The sequence below is a fragment of the Ailuropoda melanoleuca genome, chromosome 4, assembly GCF_002007445.2.
Source record: "Ailuropoda melanoleuca isolate Jingjing chromosome 4, ASM200744v2, whole genome shotgun sequence".
In the NCBI taxonomy this organism is placed as follows: domain Eukaryota; kingdom Metazoa; phylum Chordata; class Mammalia; order Carnivora; family Ursidae; genus Ailuropoda; species Ailuropoda melanoleuca.
In genome coordinates this window covers 120,765,472-120,792,445 of record NC_048221.1, presented here as the reverse complement: position 1 = coordinate 120,792,445, position 26,974 = coordinate 120,765,472, and the positions used below count along the sequence as shown (strand labels likewise).

The 26,974-nt window shown below is 43.4% G+C and overlaps 1 protein-coding gene across 1 annotated transcript; it reads left to right on the top strand.

Annotated features, from left to right (window-relative positions):
* The first annotated feature begins 814 nt into the window (after positions 1–814).
* YPEL5 (yippee like 5) lies at positions 815–15,229 on the top strand. The gene is made up of 3 exons (XM_011235408.3): positions 815–1,028; positions 11,647–11,811; positions 13,315–15,229. Exons 2-3 carry the CDS (start codon positions 11,671–11,673, stop codon positions 13,537–13,539), a joined length of 366 nt encoding a protein of 121 aa, XP_011233710.1. The 5' UTR covers positions 815–1,028; positions 11,647–11,670; the 3' UTR covers positions 13,540–15,229.
* Positions 15,230–26,974: the final 11,745 nt, after the last annotated feature.

The following is a 26,974-nucleotide window of genomic DNA, read 5'->3' as shown; positions in this document are numbered from 1 at the left end:
TGCCCCGCCCCCACGGGCCGCGTCCCCGCCGCAGTGTCGGGGGCGCGCTGGGGTTCCGCGCCACCGCAGTCGTCCGGAGGCCTGCTCCTCGGCAGCCTCGCCGCGACCCCGGCCCCCGGCCCCGGAGTGAAGTCCGAACTCGGCTTCGAGCTGCGGGGCCGTGATTACGCCGCGGCGTGGCCCCTCTTTTAATAAGGCCACCGTCCCCGACGCCTGGTACTAGCTATGGGCAGGGGGCTGCGTTGGCTTTGTGTCTGCCCGGCCGGGTGAATGTCGGCCACTCTGCCCGGCAGCTCCCAGGCTGGCCCCAGAACCGAGCTTGGGGCCCTCCTGGCCTGGCGGAGGGGGGGATGAGACTGTGGGACGGCCGTCCGGCGTACGCGGGCCGCGGCTGCCAGGCCAGGACCCCGCGCCGCCGCCCGCTCAGCTGTTTCCAGCCGGTGTTTGTGGTGCGGGGGGAGGCCGCGCCGAGCTCGGCCCGGCCCCTCCCGATTGGCCCGCGGCGTCACGTGCCCGCAATCAGCTGGGGCCAGCTGGGGCCGCGGGCTGCTGGCGGGGTCTGGACGGCTGCGGGTCGCGCCTGGCCTCGCCCCGCGGCTGGGAGGGTGGGCGTGCTCTCGGAGCCCCTTTATTCTACCCTCCTTCGAGGTAGCTAGGTAGGACAATGAGTATTATGAACAGCGGGCGCTGGAAAGCGGAACTGCTGCGAAAAGATCTGTTTCATCCTGACACCTGTATTAATCACCCCTTCAAGGGAGAGCCTGGGAAGGTGTACAGCTCATTTATTTTTAAACTTTTTCTGTTTACAGATCCCTGTCGGTAATCTGAGGATTTTTATTCCAGGTCTCCTTGACAGATGGAAAACCTGAAGTAACCTCAGGCTAGCTAACCTTGTGTTTTTGGAAAACTAGACTTGCTGGTGAAGTCACTGGGGGTAATAGGATATTAGCTCACTTGCGTGGCCGTGTATACAGTGTTGCAGCAGCGTTCCAACACAGACGAACCAAAATACACGAAGTGTTCCCGGGGTAAATATCTCTGCCAGATGTGAAGTGTCTTGGTGGACTCTTTTCCTAAAACTTCATTGCATTATTTGTACTGTGTTAGATAAGGAAGTACCAAGAACTTTTCTCTAGAAGCCTATAGCTTAGTAATAAGTCATAGACAAGTGAAATTGAGTAACAGTACAAACTTAAGTATTAGTAAACTATGAAATGAGTGTCACAGGAGTTTAAAAATGGGGCAGTGGGGGAAAAAATGGGTAAGAGTGAAGTGGATAGCATTCTCAAGTGGATTGGTATTGCTTAGACCTAGAAAATGGGAGTCTTTGGGTGGCTTTTGGACAGACAGGCCAAGAAGGAAAAACAGGCCTGGAGCATTTACAAATAGTGAGAAGGTGGAGCTTGTGGAATTTGGCACACAGTGTGTTTTTCCACTTACCCCATTATCTTTCTGGGTATGTACTGGAACACCGGGTAGAATCTATCTCCTTGGAAAAGACTGATGTCTAACTATCATACCCTCTTTCATCCCAGGGCCCACTGTAGGACCACTGGTTGACTTTCTTTTTTTAAGTTTATCTCTAGCAACCATCTTATCTATAGGAGAGGGAGATGATAAAATGTGGTCAAGTAAATTATTTAATTCTACACAGAGGAACGAAATTGGATTTTTAGAAAACAACTTTTCTAAAAAGGTTAGTAACAGACATGTGGCTTCTAAAAATAATATATGATTGGATCATCATGGACTTTTCCCTACTTACTTGCCTTGCTCTTCTTAAGTGGTAGGAGAGAGAAAAAGGTTTAGAAACAAAAGGGAAGGGAGAAAAGCCAAAATTACATCTGAAAAGAAGATATTAAATTAAATACTACCCTCCAACACAGTCCTAATGTAGTCCTAAATATATTCATAAGATGTGAAGATGGTCCTAAGTACATTTGTGCCCCAAACATCATTTAATGTTTATAGAGCCTAAATGGCTATATAGATCTGTCTCTCTGGTAATCCTGTGTCCTAATACCTGGGTAATGTGGGAACTGAACCTTAGCTATGACATGAATTTGCTACTTGACACCTGAATCAGGGACAGTTAATTTATACTCCCACCCAGCAAGGCTTTTTTGACTCATGGTATTGCATCACAACAAATGAGAGATCTCAAATTTGTCTTGCCAATGGGGTGTTCTGGGGAGATTACCAACAAAGATTGTTTAGCTGACTCACTGAGGTACATGACTACTCTTTTACTTTCTAGTGATGACTAAATAATAAGTATTATAGAAATGTAGTAAACCTAGAAAAACAGTAGACAATAACAAAGGCATTCTTTGAAGGACAAAAACAAAAATATAGGTTATTGCCCATTGAAGACCTGATTCCACAACCAGAACATCATTTGACACAGCAAAGCAAACCGGTTGGGTATTGCAAGAGAATAAACAAGAGGAAAAAGAGCTTTCTTTTGTCACTGAAACCTTGGCTTGGTAAATATTTTGTACAAAAATTGGTAAATTGGTTTTATGAATTGAACTCAATTTATTTTCTCCTTTGTAGGTTTTCAGTAGAATTTAGTCACAAGTCAGTATGAAAATAGTTGATGAGAGAACAATAGCATTAAATGTTAATTATAGTAATCAACCCAACACTATTAAAAGTCTTTAGGTTTTGTTCCTTCTTTTGTCTTGGAGAGAGGAGAGACTGAAAAACAGATAAACAAACATGTTTTAGCATGTTTTCATTTTACCAGAACCATCACAAAACACAGTCTCCTGGAAGGGCAGATTTCTTGAACCCTTTCTTCACTAGGCCTCTCTGCACATTCAGTTCCCTGCTGGAGAGAGTCTTTGTGGGTTGCATTTGCCAACCACCTCCTGGCATTGGAAAAAACCCTCTCACTTGTCCAGCAGTAGGTAGAGTCCCAGTATTGTCTGTTCTGTGGTCCATGGAAATGCGCTGAGGAAATAATGGCTTTACAGAGGAAGAGTCAGTGAACGGGGTGTTTTTCTCATCAGTGCATCTTTAGAGATGCAAATCAGTACCTACATTCTCTCTGGTATTTTTAGGGCTGGGCAGTGTGATGCTTTCTTTGGCCAAATCTACCTGCCAGGGTTGGATCCCAACTGGATTATTAATTACAGGGAGGGCTGGAACTGTGACAATGAGAATTGGAGATGCTTCAAAAGGTTTCTCACTTTCTGCTTGTAATTTCTCTCACCTCTTCGCTTAGCTTTGCAGTAATTAACAGGAGGTGAAGCCCGTTAATTGTTTGTTTCATATTCTTTTTTGCTTTCTTCCTCCTTTTTTTTTTTTTTTTAAGAATTTTATCTGAGAGAGAGAGCGCTAGCGTGCATGCAAGTGGGATCGGGGAGGAGAGAGAAAAGCAGGCTCCCCGCAGAGCAGGGAGCCCAATGAGGGACTCCATCCCAGGGCCCTGGGATCATGCCCTGAGCTGAAGGCAGACACTTAACCGACTGAGCCACCCAGGCGCCTGCTTTCTTCCTCTTTAATAGGACAGGGAAGTTAGGGTGGGGATTGTGGATGAAGGAAATCTAGTTTTACTGCATTTATCTTTTAACACTTGTGGTGTGCTAGGTACTATTCTCATAATGCATTATCTGCATTGAATTCTCACAACTCAGAGATGGATACTGGTATCTCCATTTTACAGATGAAGAAGCAGAGGGTACCTTATCCAAAGTTTACACAGCTTTTAAGGGGCAGAGCTGAGATTTGAACCCAGGCTGTCAATCAAATATCTGGCCCGCATTGTTTAAATCCTGGGGATGGGGAGAGAAGGAGGCAGCAGCTAGGTGGTATATAGTATTTATTTTTGTAACCTTTTTAGAGCTGATCTGATTATAGAAAATTAAAGATTTTAGCTAAGAAAATCTGTGAAGAAAAGGGGAGCAGGATTAAATTGATCCTGTCCAATACTCCTGTTATCCTTAAATCTGAGTGCCAACTAAATTTATTTTTTTACTGAGAAAGACTGTTTTCTAAATGAAAAGCCCTTTTTGCCTTCTGAAAGTGTTTTTTAACAGGGGTCAGCATACTTTGTCAGGGGCCAGACAGTGAATATTGTGAATTTTACAAGCCATGAGGTTTCAGCCACAACTATTCAGACTCTGCTATGGCAATGAGAGAGTCATCCAGTATAAACAAATGGGTGTGGCTGTGTCCCAATAAAGCTTTATTTATGGACACTGAAATTTGAATTTCATGTAGTTCTCATGTGTCACAAAATAATCTTTTGTTGTCTTTTTCCTACCATTTAAAAGCACAAAAACCATTCTTAACTTGTGGGCCATACAAAAACAGGTGGTGAGCTGAATTTTATCCACAGGCCTTAGTTGGTTAACCCCTGCTTTTAAGGAAAGTATATAGCAATGAGCCAGACAAAGAACAAGATACTGTATTTGTCAATGATTTTATGTCTATCTCTGTGTGTGTGTGTGTGTGTGTGTATGATATGTGTGTGTATGCGCATATATATATGGGCTGTGAACAAGTAGAATTTGAAATGAAAAACAATAGCATTTAGCATCCCAAAAAATGAAGTACTTAGGTATAAATCTAACAAAATGTTGTAAGATCTATATGAGGAAAAATAAAAAACTGATGAATGAAATAAATGGAGAGACTACATGTTCATGGACAGGAAGACTCAGTGTTGTCAAGATATCAGTTCTTCCCAACTTTGGATTCAGTGCAATACCAGTCAGAATCCCAACAAGTTACTTTGTGAATATCAACAAACTGATTCTAAAGTTTCTATAGAGAGGCAAAAGAATAGCCAATACGATATTGAAGGAGAATGATAGAAGACTGACATTACCTGACTTTAAGACTTAATATAAAGGTACAGTAATCAAGATGTATGGTACTGACCCAAGAATAGACAAATAGATAAACGGAACAGAATAGAGAGCCCAGAAACAGATCCACATAAATATCATCCGCTGATACTTGACAGGTGCAAAGGCAATACAGCGGAGCAAAGATAATTTCAGTGAACCAGGGCTAAAACAACTGGACCTCCACATGCAAAAAAAAAAAGTTACACTTCATTCACAAAAATTATCTCAAAATCAGTCACAGACCTACATATAAAATGCAAAATTATAAAACTAGAAGATAACAAAGAAAATCTAGATGGCGTTGTGTATGGCAGTGATTTTCTAAATACAACACCAAAGACGTGATCCATGAAAAATAATTTATAAGCTGGACTTCATTAAAATTAAAAAGTGCAAAAGATGTCAAGAGAGTGAGAAGATAAGCCACAGGCTGGGAGAAAAAGATTCGCAAAGACATCGGATAACGGTCTTATTCAGTATATGCAAAGAACTCTTAAAAACTCAACAAAAAGAAAACCTGATTTTAAAAATGTCAAGTAGCATATGAAAAGATGCTCCATATCACATGCCATTAGGGAAATGCAAATTAAAACAATGAGGTGCCACTACACACACACACCCATTGGAATGGCCAAAGTGCTGAACGCTGACAGCACCAAATGCTGAAGAGGATGTATAGAGCAACAGGAACTTTCATTCCTCACTGGTGGGAATGTAAAATGGTACAGCCACTTTGGAAGATGTAGTGGTTTCTTGCAAAAGTAAGCATAGCGTATGGTTCAGCATTTTACTCCTTGGTATTTACCCAAACGAACCAAAAACTCATATCCAAACAAAAACCTGCCCTTCGTGGATTTCTTAAAGAGAAAAATCTTATTTTTTGCTGTAAACCTAAAACTGCTTTTTATTTTTTATTTTTTTTTAAGATTTTATTTATTTATTTGACAGAGATAGAGACAGCCAGCGAGAGAGGGAACACAAGCAGGGGGAGTGGGAGAGGAAGAAGCAGGCTCNAGCAGGCTCATAGCGGAGGAGCCTGATGTGGGGCTCGATCCCATAACGCCGGGATCACGCCCTGAGCCGAAGGCAGACGCTTAACCGCTGTGCCACCCAGGCGCCCCTAAAACTGCTTTTTAAAAACCCTTAAATCTCAACTAAAAATAGCCGTTTTNTAACGCCGGGATCACGCCCTGAGCCGAAGGCAGACGCTTAACCGCTGTGCCACCCAGGCGCCCCTAAAACTGCTTTTTAAAAACCCTTAAATCTCAACTAAAAATAGCCATTTTTAGGGGCGCCTGGGTGGCATGGCGGTTAAAGCGCCTGCCTTCGGCTCAGGGCGTGATCCCGGCGTTGCGGGATCGAGCCCCACATCGGGCTCCTCCACTGTGAGCCTGCTTCTTCCTCTCCCACTCCCCCTGCTTGTGTTCCTTCTCTCGCTGGCTGTCTCTATCTCTGTTGAATAAAGGAATAAAAAATCTTTAAGGGGCGCCTGGGTGGCACAGCGGTTGAGCGTCTGCCTTCGGCTCAGGGCGTGGTCCCGGCGTTATGGGATCGAGCCCCACATCAGGCTCCTCCGCTATGAGCCTGCTTCTTCCTCTCCCTCTCCGCCTGCTTGTGTTCCCTCTCTCGCTGGCTGTCTCTATCTCTGTCAAATTAATAGAGAAAATCTTTAAAAAAAAAAAAAAATCTTTAAAAAAAAAATAGCCATTTTTAGAAAGTTGTTTTATTGACTTGGACTCAAACTAGGAAATTATATAGTTCATATTGTCTAATTTTTGAAATAGTTGATTTTGGACACAGGTTTGAACTGCATGAGTCAGCTTACATGTGGATTTTTTTGATAAATATAGTACTGTAGATGTATTTTTTCAGTTTTCTTAATGTTTTCTGTTCTGGCTTTATTGTAAGAATACATATATAATGCATACAAAAGGTGTTATTTGACGCCTATGTTTATGTTGTCAGGCTTTGGGTCAACAATAGCCTGTTAAGTTTTGGGGGAGTCAGTGGTTATATGCAGATTATCCACTGTGCATGGTGGAGGGTGATTGACATCCCTAACCACCACCCTCCACATTGTTCAGGGGTCAACTGTAATACATTCCTGGAGATATTGTATTTCATGGATTTTCAAGGCAAAAAATCTTTTTTTCTCTTACAGATTCTGTAAATCCTGTAAATTTTTTTAAAAATTCTGTAAAAAGGTGGAGGTTCAAAATGTGATTGCTTCACCAAGGTCTCCTATTAAAATAGAAATGGAAAATTCTAGGTAGCTAAATGTACTATTGAAGGGGAAGGAAATTGAAACAATTACTAAAATGTGATCTTTAGATCATCTATGAATGTCACTTATATTTTCAACTTGGCCCTTCAGTTTCCATTAATTTCAGATAAACTGATAATAGGCTCCTAGTATACAATCATGTTTGGTACTTATTTCAAGCTTTGAAGGATTTTAATAACCTGGAAGTAAGAAAAGCTAGTACCAAAGAGGCCTTATTTATAAAATTATCTGGGAAATAGTACTTATTAAAATTAAGATTATTACTGTTTTTTGCTTGAGGTGTTAAAAAGGAAGAAAGCATCTAAAAGCTTTAGCTATGATGAGTTTGGCCCTAGCTTTGGTTATAAATTTGAACTTCAGCATTTACAGATACCAAAGCATGTATTTTATTACTTAGAGACACAGTAAGGTGCCCCTAGAGTCAACACAGAGAACATTAGTCATCTGTAAAAGCAGCTCAATTTTAAGGTGTTTTTAAAATATGTGGCTGAAGAGATTTGGAACTCTTCTAAGTCTAAGCAAAGGACTTAGCATATCTTGGAAATACTTTGGATATAAAAACAGAAAAATAGAAAATAGATCACTGGTTGCCTGTGCCTGCAGAGGGCTTTGTGGGAATTTGGGGGAGGTAATAGAAATATTCTAATGCTGGATTGTGGTGTCACAAAGTGGTGGCACAGCCTTATAAATCTAAAAATCATTCAGTTGTATACTTAGAGTGGCTAAATTTTATGGTATGTAAATTATTCCTTTAAAAATCTGGGGACTTTTTTGTTAAAAGAATTAGCTATATTCTATTCTGTCAGAAAAAAAGTTTCCAAGTTTGGAGAGGAGTGGTCTGTATGAGCTCTTAGAAAGAGATGGTGGGGCACCTGGATGGCTGTCGGTTTGGGCTCAGGTGTAATCTCAGGGTGGTGAGATCAAGCCCCAAGTCATTTGCATGCTAGGCATGGAGCTTGCTTCGGATTCTCTCTCGCCCTCTGCCCCTTTCCTCTCTCTCTCTTTCTTCCTCTCTTAAAAAAAAGAAAAGAAAAGCTAAAGCACATGCCTTTGATCTTTTTTGCAGTGCGATCAAATCTAGCACAAATGTAGGAGACCTGCGAATGTGTGTTGCATTTAATAATATACACCCCCTGGCCACAAGAGGTTTATCTAGAAGGGATGAGAATTTGAATTAAGATATTGATGGGGAAGGAGGAAAGACCTCCAAAAGTGATTTAGGAAGTCTTGCTGGTTTTGCAATTTCTGTGAGAGATTGCCAGTTTAGGAGAGTGTGTCTTTCAAACTGGCTACCATCCAAGAAAGGAAATACAGGAGGGACTAGCACAGAGGCAGGAAGGGTACATGATAAATCTGAGGGAGGAAGACCACGAATCTGGCAGCCCTGTGGTCACTAGAGAATGAGGAGGGGGGAAAGAACAACTAGAGCAAGGTTTCATTTAGGCCCCAGCTTGGCCAGTGTCAGGAAGTCACATAGCCTTTGATTCTTCCTCTGCAAAAGTAGGGTGACAATGAAACTGTCAAGATTAAATGTGGTATGTGAAGTAGTGTCCAGTACAGTGTAGACACTAAGTAATTGCTAGGTCTAAGGCAGAGTTCAGTATATCCTCCGGATGCAGAGGAGCCTAATTTCGGCGCTGCGTCGTAGCTTTATAATGACCTTTCTCCCTAAATATAAACTGGCATTCTGATTGGTACCAGCCTCTAGAGAGTTTGGATAGTGTGAGTCAGTGGGTTGAGTGTCTAGCCCTGTAAAACTACGGCTTAACGCCTAGAACCTAATGACCCTGAAGAGGTTTTTTCTTCTTCCTAAAGACCAGACCTTTGACAGAAAGGGATGTTTTGCTTGCTTTTGCTATATTCCATGGCATTATAGCCTATCTTCTTTGGCAAACAAGAACTACTTTTACAGGTTTATATCCATATATAGTACTCTATAAATGGAAGTCACAACTAGGAATAGTGATTTTGCACAGATATTTTTGGTCTTGGTAATGAATCATATAATTGAATCCAGTAAAAATACTTGGGTAAAAGTAAAAAATAGACCGAATTTGAAGCAAGGAAGAAAAAACATGTTAAATCTCTCTACCCCATTTAGAATAAAGAGCTTGCCTGTATCCAGTAGCAAATGGTCACAGCTATATGGTAATTTTGAGTCAAAGATAGAATGATGTAGGCAGAGGGTGCAGGGAGAGTTCATTTTGAAGTCCAGTATGTTTTCCACAGCAGTCTTGTGTCTGCCATGGCCAATTCAGAAACATCTAGTTAGTACTGCATTATGGTTGAAAGAAGTTACAATATGAATATTATATTTAAAAGTTTGAAGGGAAATTGGCTTTAAAATAATGAGTCCCAGAAGCCCAAGAAGGAGGTTAAATCACTGCACAATACTGGTTTTCAGAGAACTACAGAATCTGAAGACTGTGTCTTAAAAGAGGTAAGACTGTAAAACCGTGCTGTTGATTACTGTCTGTAGTTGATCAGCAGTAAGAAACAGGACCCACATCCCCTGCTCACAAGTTGTTGTACGCTGTGGTTATAAGAAGAGTCATAAACCCAGGTGTCTTGCAGGGGAAATAATGATGTGATGCAAAGTGGTGACTGAGCAGACCCAGTGAGCTTGGGAGTCACAGCTACCACTCACCTCTAGTCATTTTTGTTACAGGAGAACATGTGCCCCTTGGGCCAGATACCCCATTGTTTAAAAAACAACAACAACAACAACAACAAAACAAGCTCTTTAATGAAATCTCTCATGTTTAATGGTGGCCCAGGTGTTTTTTATTAATAAAAAACTGTGGCCCAAATTAAACATGTCCACATGTATTTCATAAGGGAAGGGTCATTTGTTTTGTTCACTGTTGTATCTCTGTGCCACCAAGTGAGTTCAGCCTGCAGGCCTAAAATTTGCAACCTCTGACCTTTATGTAATAAACACTGTGTATTTAAGCGTCTGAAAAAAGAAGTGCTATCCTTTTAAAGGCTGTGAAACAATAGTAACTCTTAACTTTTGTTGTCATTTTGCAGAAATGTAATCAAAAAGCTAAATATCATTTCTTAAATCTTGTTGTTTTCACCCAGGGCTTATTCATTGACATGTTTGTTAATGTGCAGTGCTTTTCCTTTCACTAGACGGAAATTTTAATTGTATTTACCGTTTTTCATTCTTATTAAACTTCCATATCAAAATGTTTAATGGAAGTCATAATCTTTCTGATAATGACTTTTTTGATAAAAGACATTAGGACTGCCAAATAACTAAGGAAGTTCACAGATGTAAGAAGGAATGATGGAATTTTCTTTTTAATTTGTAATGAAATTTTCCCAAATTTAAACCGACAGTGGATTCTTATTACAAACATAGATTTTAGGACTTGTTTTCCTAGTGGCAGCTCTGTCAGCTCTGCATGCCATTTTAAAGATATGTGGTATGAATATTTAAAAAACAGGAGCTGAAAACTATACCAGGAATAAATTCTTTTTTTAATGAGAGCTGTAATGTACTCTTCTTGCCTATATCTACATCTTTAAAAAATACTGTTTAAGGGGATTAATAGCTGTGAATTCAAGGAGTTGCACATACTAACTCTAACTTTTGAAATACTTAAGTGTGATGATTCTTGTTTCAGAATCTAGTTTCAAAGCTGCTTGTTTCAGTGTTTCAGCACATCTGTGATTTATTGAATCAGTATGGTTTCTTAAATAGAAGTATCTTTCCCTTTTCTGTGCCTGTTTTCCTAGCTTTACACCAGGGTAATGGAAGAATTCTGGCTTTAGGGTGGGTGAACTGCATTCCAGTTGTGATTTTCTGTTCTTGAAAGCTGTGTGACCTTTGATCAGTTAATAACCTTGGATAATTTATGAAATGGGGGTGATAACCTCAGAGTTGTTGGGACAATTTTGAAATAAAAGCACCGAGTACAGTGCTGCACAGACCATCTTACTGATGTTAATGCCATCGCCCTACATGGTTGCAGATGTGCCTGATGACCAGAGCTACCCCGTGCGATGACCAGAGCTACCCCGTGCTTTTAACCGAGACTACCCTCTTCTCAGTTTCTGACTGACCCTTTTTCTATTCTTGCGATCACCCACACATGGCCCACAAGTCTTTCCTCAAATTACATATGCTCAGAATGTACACTTAACACTTACGCTATGCTAAGCCTTTTTTCTCACATCTCTGCCTATGCTTCTCATTATTGAGTTTCTGATATTCCACTTTGTTCCTGTGTTTGTCATACCAACCAAAAGAGAAGTGATATTGTTCTGGCTTTGCCTAAACACGTTTGCTTCCTTGGCTCACTGCTTCTAAACACTTCTTAGCTTGGTATGCCTGTTTATTTGTTCAGTGCATGAACCAGAGTCAAATACTTCCCATACTGAGTACTACAAAGCAGAGATCATATGTATATATGGTTCTCTATGACCCCCACCAAGTAGATACCAACAATTTTTTTAAATCCTAATGCTTTCTTGTTCTTTTCCATTTGCTCCTAGGTTTTTAGAACTTCAACTATAAAAATGGGCAGAATTTTCCTTGATCATATCGGTGGTACCCGTCTGTTTTCTTGTGCAAACTGCGATACAATCCTGACCAACCGCTCAGAACTCATCTCCACTCGCTTCACAGGCGCCACTGGCAGAGCATTTCTTTTTAACAAGGTTGGTGGGAAAACCAGTTTATTTCCTAAGTGAGTTCAGTGGATATATTTGACAGCAGTACCAGAATATCCCTCAGAGTTTGGAGATACCAGAAAGAATCCGAATGAGAGCTATTATCTGCATGCAGAAAAGAGTGCCCCTGCCTTGTCTTTGGGGCCTCAGGAAGGCATTACTAGAATGTGATTTTTTACTGTGGAAGTTTGAAGACTGTGTTACAATAAGAAGGGCAGTCTCCATTGCTTTATGAAACATTCAGTGGAAGAATTTAGTAGTGACTTCACAGACTATGGAAGAAAGGGCAGAAGTACCCTATACCCATGTCACTGATTTATCTTTATAGGGAGATAGCTGCGTTAAGCTTTCATAGTTTGACAGTGCAAGTGAATAAAGATGATCTAACCAACTTCCCTTGCCCTAATTTATGCTCATCGATCATCCTGATTATGTTGTGGTTTGTTGCATGCCAACAGGAAGAGTGTTTCTTGATTTACAAATTAATGACGAGTCTGCCTGCTTCTCTAATTTCTGGCTTGCTTTAAGATTGGTTGGTGTGATTCTGCCTCCTGGAGTCTAATGTGTACTAGCAGAGTTGAATTTCCAAATCTTTTGGGCTAAGGGACAGAACTCGCCCAGGGTACTGCTCTTAAAAGGTCAGCTAAACTTACCCCATAGTCACCCCTCTGTTCCATTTAGAAATAAGCTTTTCTCTCAAACAATTGATAGTGTATATCTCTCGATCCTTCCTTAGGTATGGAGCAGGAGTTTGGGATACTGTGGCAGGCCAGCTCCCTGTTGTAGTAAATGAAGTTTAATAAAGCACAGCATGTTCGTTCATTTATGTATTGCCTATGGCTGCTTCTGTGCTACAGTAGCAGAGCTGAGTAGTTAAAACAAAGATCATACAGCCCTCAAAGCCAGAAATATTTACTCTCTGGCCCTTTACAGTAAAGCATAGGGGATTGTTGGATGTTCAGAATCATTGGAAATTCTTCACAGATTATTTGAACCATTTGAAAACTGTATCACAGTGTAGTAGGCCTAGTGTGTCCCAGTCGGTTTATATATAAAATGTATTTCCAGAAACAAATTTGGCAAACTTCTTTTGTTGTTGTTGTGGAATACCTGTTGTATACTAGGTTCTCTTTCATTGGTAGCCTTATTTGAACTCCTCATTGAGTGGTGAATGAGAACAGTTGGACCCAAACCAACTTTTATGGCTCCAAGGGGAGGACTCACTGCAACAGAAATGTAATTACAGGATATGTAAATAGTGCGGCTTGGACTAGTGCATGGTATGGTAATGCAAGATGGCAATTTCCAGATACTTGCCGTTGCCAGCAGCTTCTGAATACAGCTCTTGGGAAGGGTGTTGTAGGTTTGACTAAAGTAACAACTGCTGTTTGCTTTTCTGAAGTCGCTCTTGTTGCACCAACCAAATTAACATGTACTTCCTTGGCAGATAACTCACAGGGCTCGGCGATTTTGTGTTCCCATGTTTCTCAGGTAGTTAACCTGCAGTACAGTGAAGTTCAGGACCGGGTCATGCTCACCGGCCGCCACATGGTTCGAGATGTGAGCTGCAAGAACTGCAATAGCAAACTGGGCTGGATCTATGAGTTTGCCACTGAAGACAGCCAGCGCTATAAGGAAGGCCGTGTGATCCTGGAACGCGCCCTAGTACGAGAGAGCGAGGGCTTCGAGGAGCACGTACCATCTGATAACTCTTGAAGAAAAAGAGATAACTCCATCTTTTCCCAGGTCTCCTTCACTGAAAACAAAAATCTACTTACATACACTGTCACCTTAGCATCAGGGTCGGATTCATGAACTGCGGAACAAGAGGTTGTGAGAATCTAAGATGGAACCTTTCTTTTCTTTCTTTCTTTTTTTTTTAATTTTCAATTTTCCATCCAGCAGCAGTGTGTAGAGAGAATATTATGCAGATGCCGTTTTTTTTTTTTTTCCTATGTTTACATCTTCAGGCAGAATAGTCTATCTGCAGCTACATGATGGGCTATGTGAGGGAAAAAAATCTGGGCTGTTAGAGTGAAAAAGTGTGTTTTATGTAAATTTTGAAAGGAAAACGTGTCAAGAGCATGGTTTTTAAACTTATTTGGGCTTCATTTAAAAAAAATGTTTTTTAAACCCAGTTATTTCACTTGATTTGCTAGCTTCAGGGAAGAGATCCGAATTTGTGACCAGCGCTAAAGGTTCAGTGTTAGTATGGCTTGTGCTGGCCGCTGTGCCATATTCTTGTTGGAGATGAACCGTAGCACCAGAGCCCATCCTTCCTCGTCAGTCTTGACCCAAAGATGTCACCATTCCTAGTTATTTGTCACCACATAATTGGTGTTGATTGGAAACTTTTCCTGAAATGGGGCAGAACTGCTTGGTTGTCTTTTCCATGTAACTTAAGCATAGTAATATAAATAAAGTAATAGTTGGATGTTTTTGGTCCTGTGTTGCTTTTAAAAACAACCTTCTAAAAGAAGAGCGGAGTATTTGATCAGTAATTCTCATCGTAGTGTTTCTTTTCCTCTCTCGAGCTAAATTGACTGTGTAGAAGAGATTACTCTGTGTAAATTAAAGCATACCGTTTAAATCCATAGTACTGCGTTTAGAAAAGAGTTGAACAGAATGTCAGTGTGCGTTCATGCAGAAGGCATTTCATCTGCATCTGTTTTAAAAGAAGGGGGAAGATGAAGGAGCCTATCTAAAAATAATGCTTTGCAGTGCGTTTTCAGCCTTATCCTGTTTTGTGTTCATTTCGACAAGTCTGTAGAACCTAATAGTTTCATCAGAGGACTAGATGTGTCATTAGCATTATTTTCTCAGATCTTCCCTCAGAAGTTCAGCTATTGAAATTAAAACTGTACTTGGTCCCTTCAGGGATCAAATTTGACTCAGGGTGTTATTTTAGCCCCAAACTTACAACATTATGAAGTATTAAAATATAAATGTTTCTTTATCCAAACTACTTCTAGCTATTCTAGTATTTGTTTCTGGTGGAATAAATGACATTAAAATTGGCTAATTATTTAAGTGTATGAATGGATGTTTGAGTGCTCAATCTCTAGGTCTTTGTCTAGAAAGGATGTTTGCCCCAACTAGCAAAATCTTTCTGTCATTGATATTAGAAGTGACTTCTGAGTACAGTTAAGATTAAGTTTCTCTTCTTTGCCTTGGTTAGAGGCATAGGTCTCTGATTAAGTAGGTGTATAATATTGCATTTGAGATAAATGGACACAAATGATCTTTCCTTCACCATGGAATAAATCTTGAAGCTTTAAGAAAGAAACAGCTTTCATTCCCATTCATTTCCATACTGGCCTTTGATTATATGCAGAACCCTGGTAGCATGCCTTACCTGCAGCACTATGTGCATTTGCTGTCACAATAAAGTATATTTTGTCTTGCATTGGTGCAATACTACTTATTTCCCACTGATCCATTTCTTAGTTTTAACTTAGTTTTAATCATCTTGTCTTAGTTTTAACGTGAACACATATGTCATACCTTTGAGTAGCTATGGCTTTCTTCAGTTAGTGATAAGGTGATATTCTGGCTTAGTTAACTTAACCTGATCTACACCAGGAGATACTGAATTTACCAGTAGTGACTTCTGTGTGATGATTTTGCCTCAGACACTGACAAACTATAGTTTACTATATATGAACAAAAAAATGTCCTATCATTAGGTTAACTTAGGTGACTGGAAGGTACCACAATGAACAACGAGGTCCTCTGTGCTTCCCTTTTAAAAACTTAACGTTTGCAAAACTGAAAAAAAAGCAACATGGATGATGCAGTCAGATTGGATTGTTTATAGAAAAATGAACACACTGTTCACTGGAGATGGGAAAGCGCTAATGGATATGATTTTACTTTGGAATGAAGAGGTTGACCAAATACAGGGGAGAGTATACCACATGATAAGTGGATTACCGGGGGGTGTACTGGTTAAGCTTTAATCTTTGAAGACTTCAGAACCCTTCCTCTTCATTTTAGGTGACAGTGGCCATAAATTGTTTTGATTTTAAACAACATGAGTGCTTTTATTTAAGGAGAACCTAAAGTGAATATTTTGGGGCTTAAGCGTTTGTTAGAAATTACTGTAAAGATTTAAGTTACCCTCGTAAGTGGCTACTTTTGGATTGGAGGAGAAAAATAGTAGCATGTCTATTTTTTAAATTTATCTCTTCATAGAAGTCTTATGGGATGCTTCAATACAGAGGTGGCCCCAGCCCCAGGCAGAAATCAGTCCACAGGTAGCTTTCCCACAGTTGGAAACCGCCCATTGTAAAAGATTCAGAGACATGTTTATGATGGTTCATTTCCACACCAGTTATAAAAATATCTCAGTTTAAATAGACATCCACTATTGCATGCCTGTTTTTAACACCAGCTTCCCACCAGGAGCCATATAAAACCTTCTAGGGAAGGAAGGTGTGAATTGGGAGTAGAGCAAGATTAAACTGAAAAGCTCCTGTTAGGCTAGCACTTTGCATGGATATGAAAATTATTCTAGAAATAAAGCAGAACTAAAAGGAAAAAATAAGATGCATACCCATCTAAAATTGAGGATGAATTGTATGGCTTCTTTATTTTAGAATAGTGGGACTTATCAAATTGAAACTTACATATTATGGCATAAAATACACATTCCAAAGCACCATTAAGGGTTTTGTGATCCTGGACAAACACTCTCCGTATTTAGGCTTTTAACATCTGTAATCTGACCACCCAGGAGGCTTGTTAAACAGTGAATTCTCCCAATACTGGATTGGTCTCTGAGCTGGAGCCAAGAAATCCAGATTTTTTACCCAACTGCAAACATAACTTTTTATCGGCAAATACACGACCATCACCATTCAAAGGGTCATTAAAACTCATAACGCAGTAGTCTCCCCTTATCCATGGTCTCCGTTTCTGAGGGCTTAGTTACCTGCGGTCAACCATGGTCAGGAAGCAGATGATCTCCTGACACACTATCAGAGGTCAGTAGTAGCCTGACCTACATCGCAATGCCTGTGTCATCCACCTCACTTCCTCTCGTCACGTTGGCATTCTGTCATCTCCCATCATTACAAGAAGGAAGGGGGAGAACGGTATAATACATTTTGAGAGAAACCATATTCACCTAACTAACATCACAGTATCTGACAGTTCTATTTTATTGTTAATGTCTTATTGTGCCTAATTTATAAATTAAACTTTATATAGGAAAAAGTATACATAGGGTTCAGTACTATCTGCAGTTTCAGGCATCAGCTGGGGCCTTGGATGTATTCCCTGCGGGTAAGGGATGGGGGGTGCTACTGCAATGTATGGTTTATGGGGTATTACCACCTGGTACAAACAGTATTTCTCAAAAAGAGGCCAAAAGACTTAGAAGCATGAATAAGAAAAAAAAGGATTTAAATGATTTCAACCTGCTTAAAAACAATGATCCTTAAAACTGAATAAGTACAACATAAACTTTTTTTCTGAGATGTACTTTTTAAAATGAGGGGAAAAGTCTCTGGGAAAAAGCTTCTAGAAAGATTACTTTAAAGTCCTGTCTTCAATATCGAGTGTGATTTACTAACAATGTGACTTTGGGAAGTGTGTGACTTAACCTAACCTTTGTTTTCTCAAGTATGAATTATAAAAAGTCCTATCTTAAGTGATTCTTGTTAAAACATAATGAAATACATGGTCTAAAAATCTGTTAAGTATTATGTAAATGTATCTTCACTTTTTTCCAGTAAATCTTCACAATCCTTCACAATTTACTCTAATTTTACTCTAGTGAATGGCTAGAATGCTTTCAAAGTTCTTTAAATCTTTCCTGTCTTGATATGCCTTTATAACAAATTAGAGCTAGAAATCTGCTGTTTATCAAATGTTAACATCTTGACCTTTTGACATATGGAACCTTTCATAATCCGCTACAATAGACATTTTACTTTGCTTTCAAAAATTGTCAAAGCTCCTATTTTTTTCCTTCCATGGAACAAAAGGAAGCAAAGGTAAAAGGTTCAGTGAATACAACCTCAGTGATAAGGTAAATTTAAAAAAGCCTCCATTTTCCCCCCCAGACCAGACAAGGTAACTTTTGAGTAGAATCCTGTAAGAATTTTCACTAACAGGTATTGACTAGTTCCTTTTCAAACTAATTTTCTTTCTCCTGTGTTTGTCTTAGCCTATTTCACACTAGTGCTCTAATGGGGTTAGTCCTATTTTTATAGAGTCCTAAGGTTATGAGAAAAATGTTTTTATATACCAAATCATCTCATTTTAATCCTCCTCTGTGGATTTGCCCTAACGATGAACAAGTCATCTCTTGTCCCTGGATTTAAGCAAAGTACAAAAACCAATTCCATCTAATAATTTAAAAAAACATACCCAGAGCAAAGCCCAGCTTTGGAAAAGGAGGTATTTATGTTCCTGAGGATTGGCCGGAGGTTTTCAGGCACTGGTGCAGTTGGAAGACCCCACCTGGTGTGCCCCTGGGTCAGGGGGTTGGCTTCAGCTGTTCCCAGAATTTCACTTCCACCAGCTGTGGAGGTCCCATGGAGTGAGCTGTCAGCACCTGGCCACAGTACCTTCCCAGCTAACCAACTCTACCTGTAGCCCTCCCAGAAAGCGGGGCAGAGTGCAGGCGTTACTGTGACCACGTGAAGATTCTGTGAGTGTTCTGTCCCTAGCTAAGCCATCTCCCTTCCCCCACGTTCCCAGCCAATTGGAAGGTGCTCAGAGGCATTTCTAAAACATGCCAAAATGCCAAAAGCAATCAAAAGCTTTTCAAACCCTTTTCTGAGTAAATCCTGGAACCTGGTTTAAGGTAGGCTCCTTGGAAAATTGAAAGGGGGCAGTATTTTCAAGGACCTGATGAATAATGAGTAAAACATCTGAGTGGCCCTGCTGCAGTTTACGCTGCAGAAAAAATATTTTTTTCATCTAACATCCGCTGGAATTCATGCTACCAGAAAAGCACCAGTAGACGGCACGAGGATGCAAGTTCAATTCTTAACTGTCGGTCTGACCTGTGTTTTGGAAAGAGCGTCTGGGGCAGTCTCTTAGAGTCGGCTCACCCAATGAGAAAGGATTTTACTCCCAACGGGGGAGAGTTGTTGTGGGGACCAAAGGAAATTAGATGTGAGAACATGCTCGGAAACTACAAAGATTATAAAGATAGTATTGTTTCCAGTTTTTGTGAGAAGTGATTTTTTTTTCTGCCGTGTTTTAGTATCTAAAGCTTTAGCTGCCCCAGCTTTAAGCAACAGTTTTTCAACAACGATTTTTTAATATTAGCTTTTATTTTGAAAATGGTAACCCGAGTCCTAGGAAGCTGAACGCCACAGTGTGACTTTGCAGTTAACCTCCTGAAGCCCTGTTTCCTCAACTTTAAAATACGGAAAATAATTTATGGAGAATATGTGTGAAAATTCTTTATAAGCCATACGGTATTCTAAAAATAAAATACATTCCTATAAATTGAGTGAGATTCAGTGAGTTATTTCGCATCGCCTCCAGTTGCTAGAAAGTCTCTGCGTGTTCGTGTATCCGTTCGGCAATGTTTGAGCGCCTATTCCCTGTAAAACAATATGCTAATAGTCGGCCGCACCTGGCGCCCACCTCCCGGCAGCCAGATGAAGCCAAGCCCAGAGAAGATGCTCCAGGCTACTTCATCAATACTGAATGTAGCCCTGCTGTGGGAAATGAAAGGTATCCAACACGGCGCAGAAGCTCATGAAGTGCGTTCGTTCTTCCAGCAATTGATTCATTTCTAAGTTTGAACAGACGGAACCTTCCAGATTAAATGAAAATAACAGAAATCATTTCCATAAGGGCAATGGATTCTAAAATTGGATTAACCTTCCATTCTAAAACAAGCTTCATCTGTCTCCCGTCCAGAAGCAAATATAAATCAGCATTTCCAGGGCACGTGGCAATGAGAAAGGACACAGCTCACGCCAGACAGCCATGCCGAGTAGAGGATGTCCATAAAGGTGTAAGCCAGGGCCTTCTTCACACAAGAAACATCCCAGGTAAAGTGTTCTTTAAATTGGAGGAGCAGAGACGCGGGGTGGGGGTGGCTGGGGTTGTAAATTCACAGGCCCTCAGATTTAGGCATTTTCTGATGAGTGATCTCAAACTAGTGCCTTTGGATGCTGGACGGTTCATTAAGGGGAGGCATGTGGGCCTGTGTGAGACTACGGAAGGTGGGGGGCGCAGAGAGTGGAGAGAGCCAGGCACATACCATTTCAAGACCGTCACTCTTGACTCAGATCAAGAGACAAACACAGCTTATTCTCTGGGGCCTCGGGGCTCCAGCTCACATCCCTATCTAGCCCAACCATACATTTTAAACATTTGGAAACGAAGGCCAGGAGAGGTGAAATGACTAAGCCGAGTTCTCATTATAAGTAGCAAAGAAACTATGTTCAGGGTGAGGCATTTCAACACAACAGAGAGCCCTGGAGGGTAGGCCAAAGGCTGGATACACTCACATTTTCAAAGCAGCCTTGGGAGGGAGACTGGTTAAGAGCATGGACTCTGAGCCAAAGGGCCTGTGTCTGAAGCCCGGCTCTAACACTTAGCAGGTGGGTGCCCTTCGGCAAGTTTCTTAGGCTTTCTGTACCCTGACCCCCTCATCTCTAAAGTGGTGGTGATAATAGTCCTAGCTTCGGAGGGCTGTTGTGAGGATAAAATGAGTTCATATGTGGAAAGAGCTTAGACAAAGCACTAACCTGTAAGTTCTAGCACTCCCGTTTACAGACAAGGAAACATATGCATTTGCAGAGGTCAAAGGTCACACAGTTTTACTTAGAGGTCAGAAATCTGTGCATGGGGGCGCCTGGGTGGCACAGCGGTTAAGCGTCTGCCTTCGGCTCAGGGCGTGATCCCGGTGTTATGGGATCGAGCCCCACGTCAGGCTCCTCCGCTGCGAGCCTGCTTCTTCCTCTCCCACTCCCCCTGCTTGTGTTCCCTCTCTCGCTGGCCGTCTCTATCTCTGTCAAATAAATAAATAAAATCTTTAAAAAAAAAAAATCTGTGCATGACCGAGTGCACACGTGCACGTGGTATGCCCCCCACCCCACTCCCACCCTGCAGACATCCTGATTTCAAGGCCTGGCCTCTGGAGCCTCACATCTGTAATGACCAACTTGGGGAGAATTGCAAAACGAGGGTCTGGGACAGAGGCCAGAGCTGGTTGGCGGGGTGGGTTTTTCCACTTTTCAGGAGTAGTGTAGGCTTCCAGAAAAGCAAGCCCAGGGGTGAGGCAGTTTCCATACACTAGTGTTTCTCGAACTTGAGCGTGCATCGGAATCAGCTGGAGGGTGTGCCCCGACACTGGATGCTGTCTGTGCACCAGAGCTCCTGGGCCAGCAGGTCTTGCGTGAGGCCCGAGAACCTACATTTCTAAAATTCCCAGGTGATGCCGAAGCTGCTGTTCTGGGAACTACACTCTAAGGACCACATACATTTTTTTCCTAAATTCTCAAAATAACCTTACGAGTTTGGCATTTTCTCCATCGTATAGTGGAGAAAAGTAAGACCGGAGAACGTGGCTGACATACTCCATATCCCACCGTTTGTAAGGAGTGGAACGGGGTCTTGAATCAAGTTGGTCGGACTCTGGAGTCTGTGCTTTTTCTACCATGCCATGTGGTGGGAGGCATGAGTGTTTATTCTCCGCCAGGCACCTCGCTGTGGGCCAGGGTCACGAAGATGGGGGGGTCTGATGTGCGCTGCTGCGTGCAGGTGGAGAAGATGTAAGGGAGACATCTCTGAGGAAGGGAAGGGCTCCCAGTTCACCAACTGCCCTGCCTCCTGGGCATTCACAGCCACGAAGTCTGACCAGGTCACATCCCTGACCCCACATTTGTTGACTCCACTCCCTGCTCCCTTCATGGCCCCGTCTGCCTGTGCAGCCTAACTACCCCAAAGCTGCAGTCACACTGTTTTTGTCCACCCCTGAAAGCGACCCGCTCTCTAGTTCACTGTGCTGTGCTCAGTCCTCCCTCTGATTAGTGTGCCCACCCCTTTCGTTGGCTGGAACTCCCCTTCTTGTCCTTGAAGACTCAGCAGCTCTGGCCATCCATCCCTCAATCTCCCCAGCGTGCGTTACATGTACTTCTATACCTTCCCGAGAGTACCAAGGCTACGTCTTTCCTAACACTCGCATATGTTGTTGGGTCATTATGTATCTATTGATGTATTTCTCCTTCTACCTAAATATCTAGTCTAAACCAACTTTTACCTCTAAGTCCTCAAGGCCTATTACAGTATGTGGTACAGGGTGGGGCGGCGGTCCTGGAACTGGTCTGCACATTACAATCACCTGGGGAAATTCGAAAAATTCAAGCCCAGGCCACACTCCAGATCAATGAAGTCACAGCCTCTGAAGGTGGGACACGGGGCATCAGGATGTTTTTCAAATCACCCCCAGGTGATCCAATGTGTGGATGAGCTTGGGAAGCACTGAAGTAGAATTTTAGGGTGCAGCATGGTTGAATAGTTGGATAATCAGGTTGAAGTTTAAAACAGAGAATTGATTTGACAGAGTGCACAAGCAGGGGGCGCAGCAGTCAGAGGGAGAGGGGGAGAGGCAGGCTCCCGGCTGAGCAGAGAGCCTGACACAGGCCTATCCCAGCGTCCCGGGATCATGACCTGAGTGGAAGGCAGATGTCCAACCGCTGAGCCACCCAGGCTCCCTGGAAGAAGTTTTAATAAAAAGTAACAACGTAAACGAAAGCCCAGAGTACATGGGACCTACCGGAAGATCAAGCTAAAAAGGTACGAGCAGGCAGACTAGGAAAAGACCCAACTTGCTGTCCTCAGGAATTTAAATATTATGCTGTAAGTGGATGAAAAGCATTGGAAGAGTGTAAGAAGGATGAACCTGGGTGGCTCAGTCAGTTAAGCATCTGCCTTTGTCTCAGATCATGATCCCAGGGTCCTGGGATCCAGTGGGGCTCTCCGCTCAGCAAGGAGTCTGCTTCTCCCTCTGCCCCTCCCCCTGCTTGTGTGCCTGCTCTCGCTCTCAAATAAATAAAATCTTAAAAAACAAAAAATCTGTTTTTTGGAAAACCATCTGGCAACTGCGAGATCTTATTGGAGTGGGGAGAGGCTGGAGGCAGGAAAAAAGTGCTTTTTCTGCTTCACCCTCCTGCCAGGGACTGGCCTCTGGGAGGCTGCAGAACTTTTGGGGACGGGGGACTTGAGGCTATTGGGGTGGGGGCTTGGATCCCTCCTCTACAGCTGCTGCTAAAACTAGGACTCACATCTGTGACTTTCTGCCTACGAGTCTCATAACCTTTAAACTTCAAATGATCAGCAACTCCGGGTGGGTTCTGACTCCAAGTCCTGGTGTGGAAGTCATCCTTGACAAATTCAAACACAAAGGCAAGTGGACATTAATTGATCAATAGCCACTAACAAAGCTGAACCTGCCAATTAAACAATCTGTTTTGGGTATGGAACTACAGAGGGAAGCACAACAGTGAAGCCACCAACGATAACGGTCCAGTTTTACCTCTAGGTAATTGATCTGTCAATCAGCTCTCTGGTACTCTAACCATTATCATCTCTGGCTCTCCCACAAGGCTGCTCACCCTGACACCCCATTTTCCTCAGGCCAGCTACATGCTGGAGTGTTTTCTACTCCCCATTCCTCCAACTAGTGACGGAGGTGGGGAAGGAGATGAGGAGGAGCCGGTGCGCTGGAGTCCAGGGGCCCCAAGCACTTGGTCTTCTGCGTCCCCAGCTAGTCATGCTGGAACTTCCAGCCATTCCTAGAGAAGGTCCCCAGCATCTGCCTATGAGGACTCCACAGACCCCGCATACGTGGTCTGGTTTGCCTTTGCCTTTTCCCCTCTTTCTTCATCTCCCGGTTTTGTTCTCTTCTTCTCTTCTCTATTTTTTCTCCCCTCTTTTTCTAGCCCCGGCAACTACCCTCGTACACTATAACCACATCTCTCCCATTTGTCTACCTGTCACCGTCCTGCCCCAGGGTTGCCACACTCCGATTTTGCCCTGACCAGGGAGAAAGTGGGGAGAGCTTGCCAAGTCCAAAAGCGTCTACAGAGCTATAGTGGTCCAGATGGGAGCATCCTTTCTGGAGGCCTGGATGGGCTAGTCACCCTGTTCTTCATGTTTCTCTCCTTTCTGTGTCCCTCTCCCCCATTCCAGAGCAATGCAGCGGGCTGGACAGAGCATGGACTCTGGAGTCAGGCCTGTATTCAAACCCTGGCTCTGCCATTTGCTGATTGAGTAACCTTGACCGTGTTATTTGAGCTCTCTGTGCTCACCTCCCTGGTTGTTGGCTCTAAAAGCCTAGGGAGGCATTCCAGCATACTGAACACAGACCACAGTCTCGGATGCTCAATCAGCCACTTACTGGCTGTGTGACCTCAGTACCTAACCTCCCCAAGCCCTAATTTCCTCCTCTCTCCAATGGTTAACAGAAGGACTAAACTTGTCAGGTTGTGGTGAAGATAAATGAGCTAATTCAGGGAAAGTACTTAGCATGAAATAATTGCCAACTGCTATGGTTGCTGTTGTTACATATTTATATACTGCCTAGCACGTGGTAGGTACTTACTGTGGCCAGCCGCCAAGATGGTCCCCAGGGAGCCTCACCTTCTGGAATCTGTGCCCTTGTGTAGTTTCCTCCTACACCGAATCACGGATCACAGCTCGTGTGAATTAGCGTGAATACAGTGCAAGTGACTGAGTGCCTTGCAAGGCCAAGTCAGAAAAACCATTGCAGCTCCCCTTCCAGCCTCTTGAATCGTTTGCTCTGGCGGAAGTCAGCCGCTGTGTCCGAGGTTGCGCAAATAGGCCCCTGCGGAGAGGTGCTGAGGTCTCCTGCCAACAGCTAGTGCCCCCTTGCCTACCAGCGTCTACCACCAGGACAGTGGAGCTCCCAGCACCTGTCAAACAGGGCAGTGGCTGATGGCAGCCTGGTGCGGGACCTAGAGCCGGCCCAGCCAAACCAAATTCCTGACCCCTAAAAACAGGGGGAGATGATAAATTGTTTTAAGCCACACATTTGTTACATCGCAACAGATAACTAACACAGTGCTTTAGAAAAGGTGGGGGGGGGTCTCTTCCAAGTGAGAAACAACGGATTGGCGTTTCCATTGCAAATCCATAGAGTCTAGCATGTGAACAGCAGGGGGCGCCATCGGACCATTTTCTGGTCTGGCCGTGCCAGCATTTTTTCTCCCTCAAGCCCCGGGGCACATCCGGGTTGGGTCAAAGAAAAGGCCAGACTGGCCCGGAAACAAGCCAGCTACCTCGGGCCCCTGCTCCTCGTGGGCAGAGCTGAAGGTGGCCCCAGGGGAATAGCCAGTCCCAAGAATCCGCTCAGAGCAGGCCCCTTTGCCCTGTAGCCAGGAAGCCCAGAAAGTGGCTCAGACTCCTGCTTCACTGGTTGAGAGCAAGTTTCCAGGCAGGTGTGGCTCTCTGTTCTTGGGCTTAAAGCAGACACCCTGGTCAGGGTGCTGCGGTTGTGAGGAGCCGTTTAGGGAGGGGTTTCTGTGTCTCTTCCAAATGATCTGTTTGCCACTGAGAAGAAAGGGAGCCTGACCCAAGTGGTGGGTTGCTCCCTCTGCTGTCCTGGTGGCCCCAGCCCACCCTGCCCCTAAGCACCCTTGCGATTGCCTCATGGTCAGCAGGTGAGGGTCTTGCTGCAGGAGGGCCACTGACCTTTCCCATCTCATGCCTGAGGCTTGGGGGCCCCTCAGCACATACGTGCACACCAGGTCCAGCCTCAAAGAGTGAGGCCCTGTCAACTGGGTCTGCCGCCACTGTGGGAGAGCTGTGAAACCACAGAGCACATCTAAGGACCAGATTGTCAGCCACACAGTAAGCTGGAGGCAGCTGGAGGCAGAGCGCAGGGCCACAGTTCCTGCTGGGAGGTGAGCAAGATGGCAGAGCACACGGCCCTGCTGTCCTTCTGTGTTCTCCAGAAAGAAGGGCCCAGAAAGCAGAGCTTTGTGGGGGAGGGAGAAAAGGGATAGAACACATCCTGGACACTTCGCCCCATTCCTTGTTGGAGAATGAGGCCAGGGTAGGGGCAGATGGGGAGAGGCCTCCAATGGGGTGAGAAGGTAAAGATCCGTGCACTGCGTGTGAGTTTGGTGGACCCCTGGCCCCGGGAATGATCCTTGGTACCTGCTTCCTTTGCCAGGAGAACTGGAGAGGAGGCAGGACTGCACTCCGGGGGACTTGGGAAATGGAGGGAAGGCATATTTTCTCTCTGATGTGGTGTGCTTGCGTACCACATCCCCCAGTGCCTCGATCTTGGACTTCCCATCCTCCAGAACCGTGAGGAATTAATGTTAGTTGTTCAAGCCCCCCCAGTCTGATATTGTGATAGCAGCCTGAACGGACTCAGACACAAGGTCATAGCTTGTTTGGGGAAGCCCCCAGCTGATGAGTGTGATAGTCTGATTCTGCAGTTATGGTCATAAAATACCCCACAGCTGATCTTCTCCGCCTGTGTGTTGCACTAGGACCCTCACCCTTCCCAGATCCCGGTCCTAGCAGCGAGGTAAACTACAGTCCCTGGGAGGATCAATCATTGGGTGACTGCAAGTGCTCTTGTCTGCTCGGCGGGTCACTTTCCCTCTCCAGAGTCACCATGTTGTTATAGTATATCTTAGCATCTGACAGTTTTGTTCCTTCCTTTTCTTTTTGCAATTTTCCTGTCACATGGCAGGTACTCAATAAATATTTCTATAAAAGAATGCTTCAAGGGGCCTTTGGTCTCAAGGGCATGATAAAACTAAATAGATTAAAGAAATGATGTCATAGGAATATATTCATTCGCAAATAACGATTGAGCTCCTACCACATGTAAGGCGCTGGGCACTGCACTGTGGAGGGTCTAAAGTACGCCGGGAACAGCTCCTCCAGGTGACCACAAGCACAAGTACTTGAGAAAACAACCCACCTCCTGTCTCTCACCTTCATGGCACACGGAATGGAGGCCTGGGTCTACCAGCTGGAGAAGGTGTGTCACCACTGTGAGCATGTCTAAGGTGTTAGTCAGGTAGAAATGCTCAGCAGCGAATACAATGAAAGTGTACTGAAACCATTGAGGAGTTGGGGTGGTCCTGTGTGGCCTAGGGGAGAGGGTGGGGAGCTGTGAGGATCAGTGGGGGCC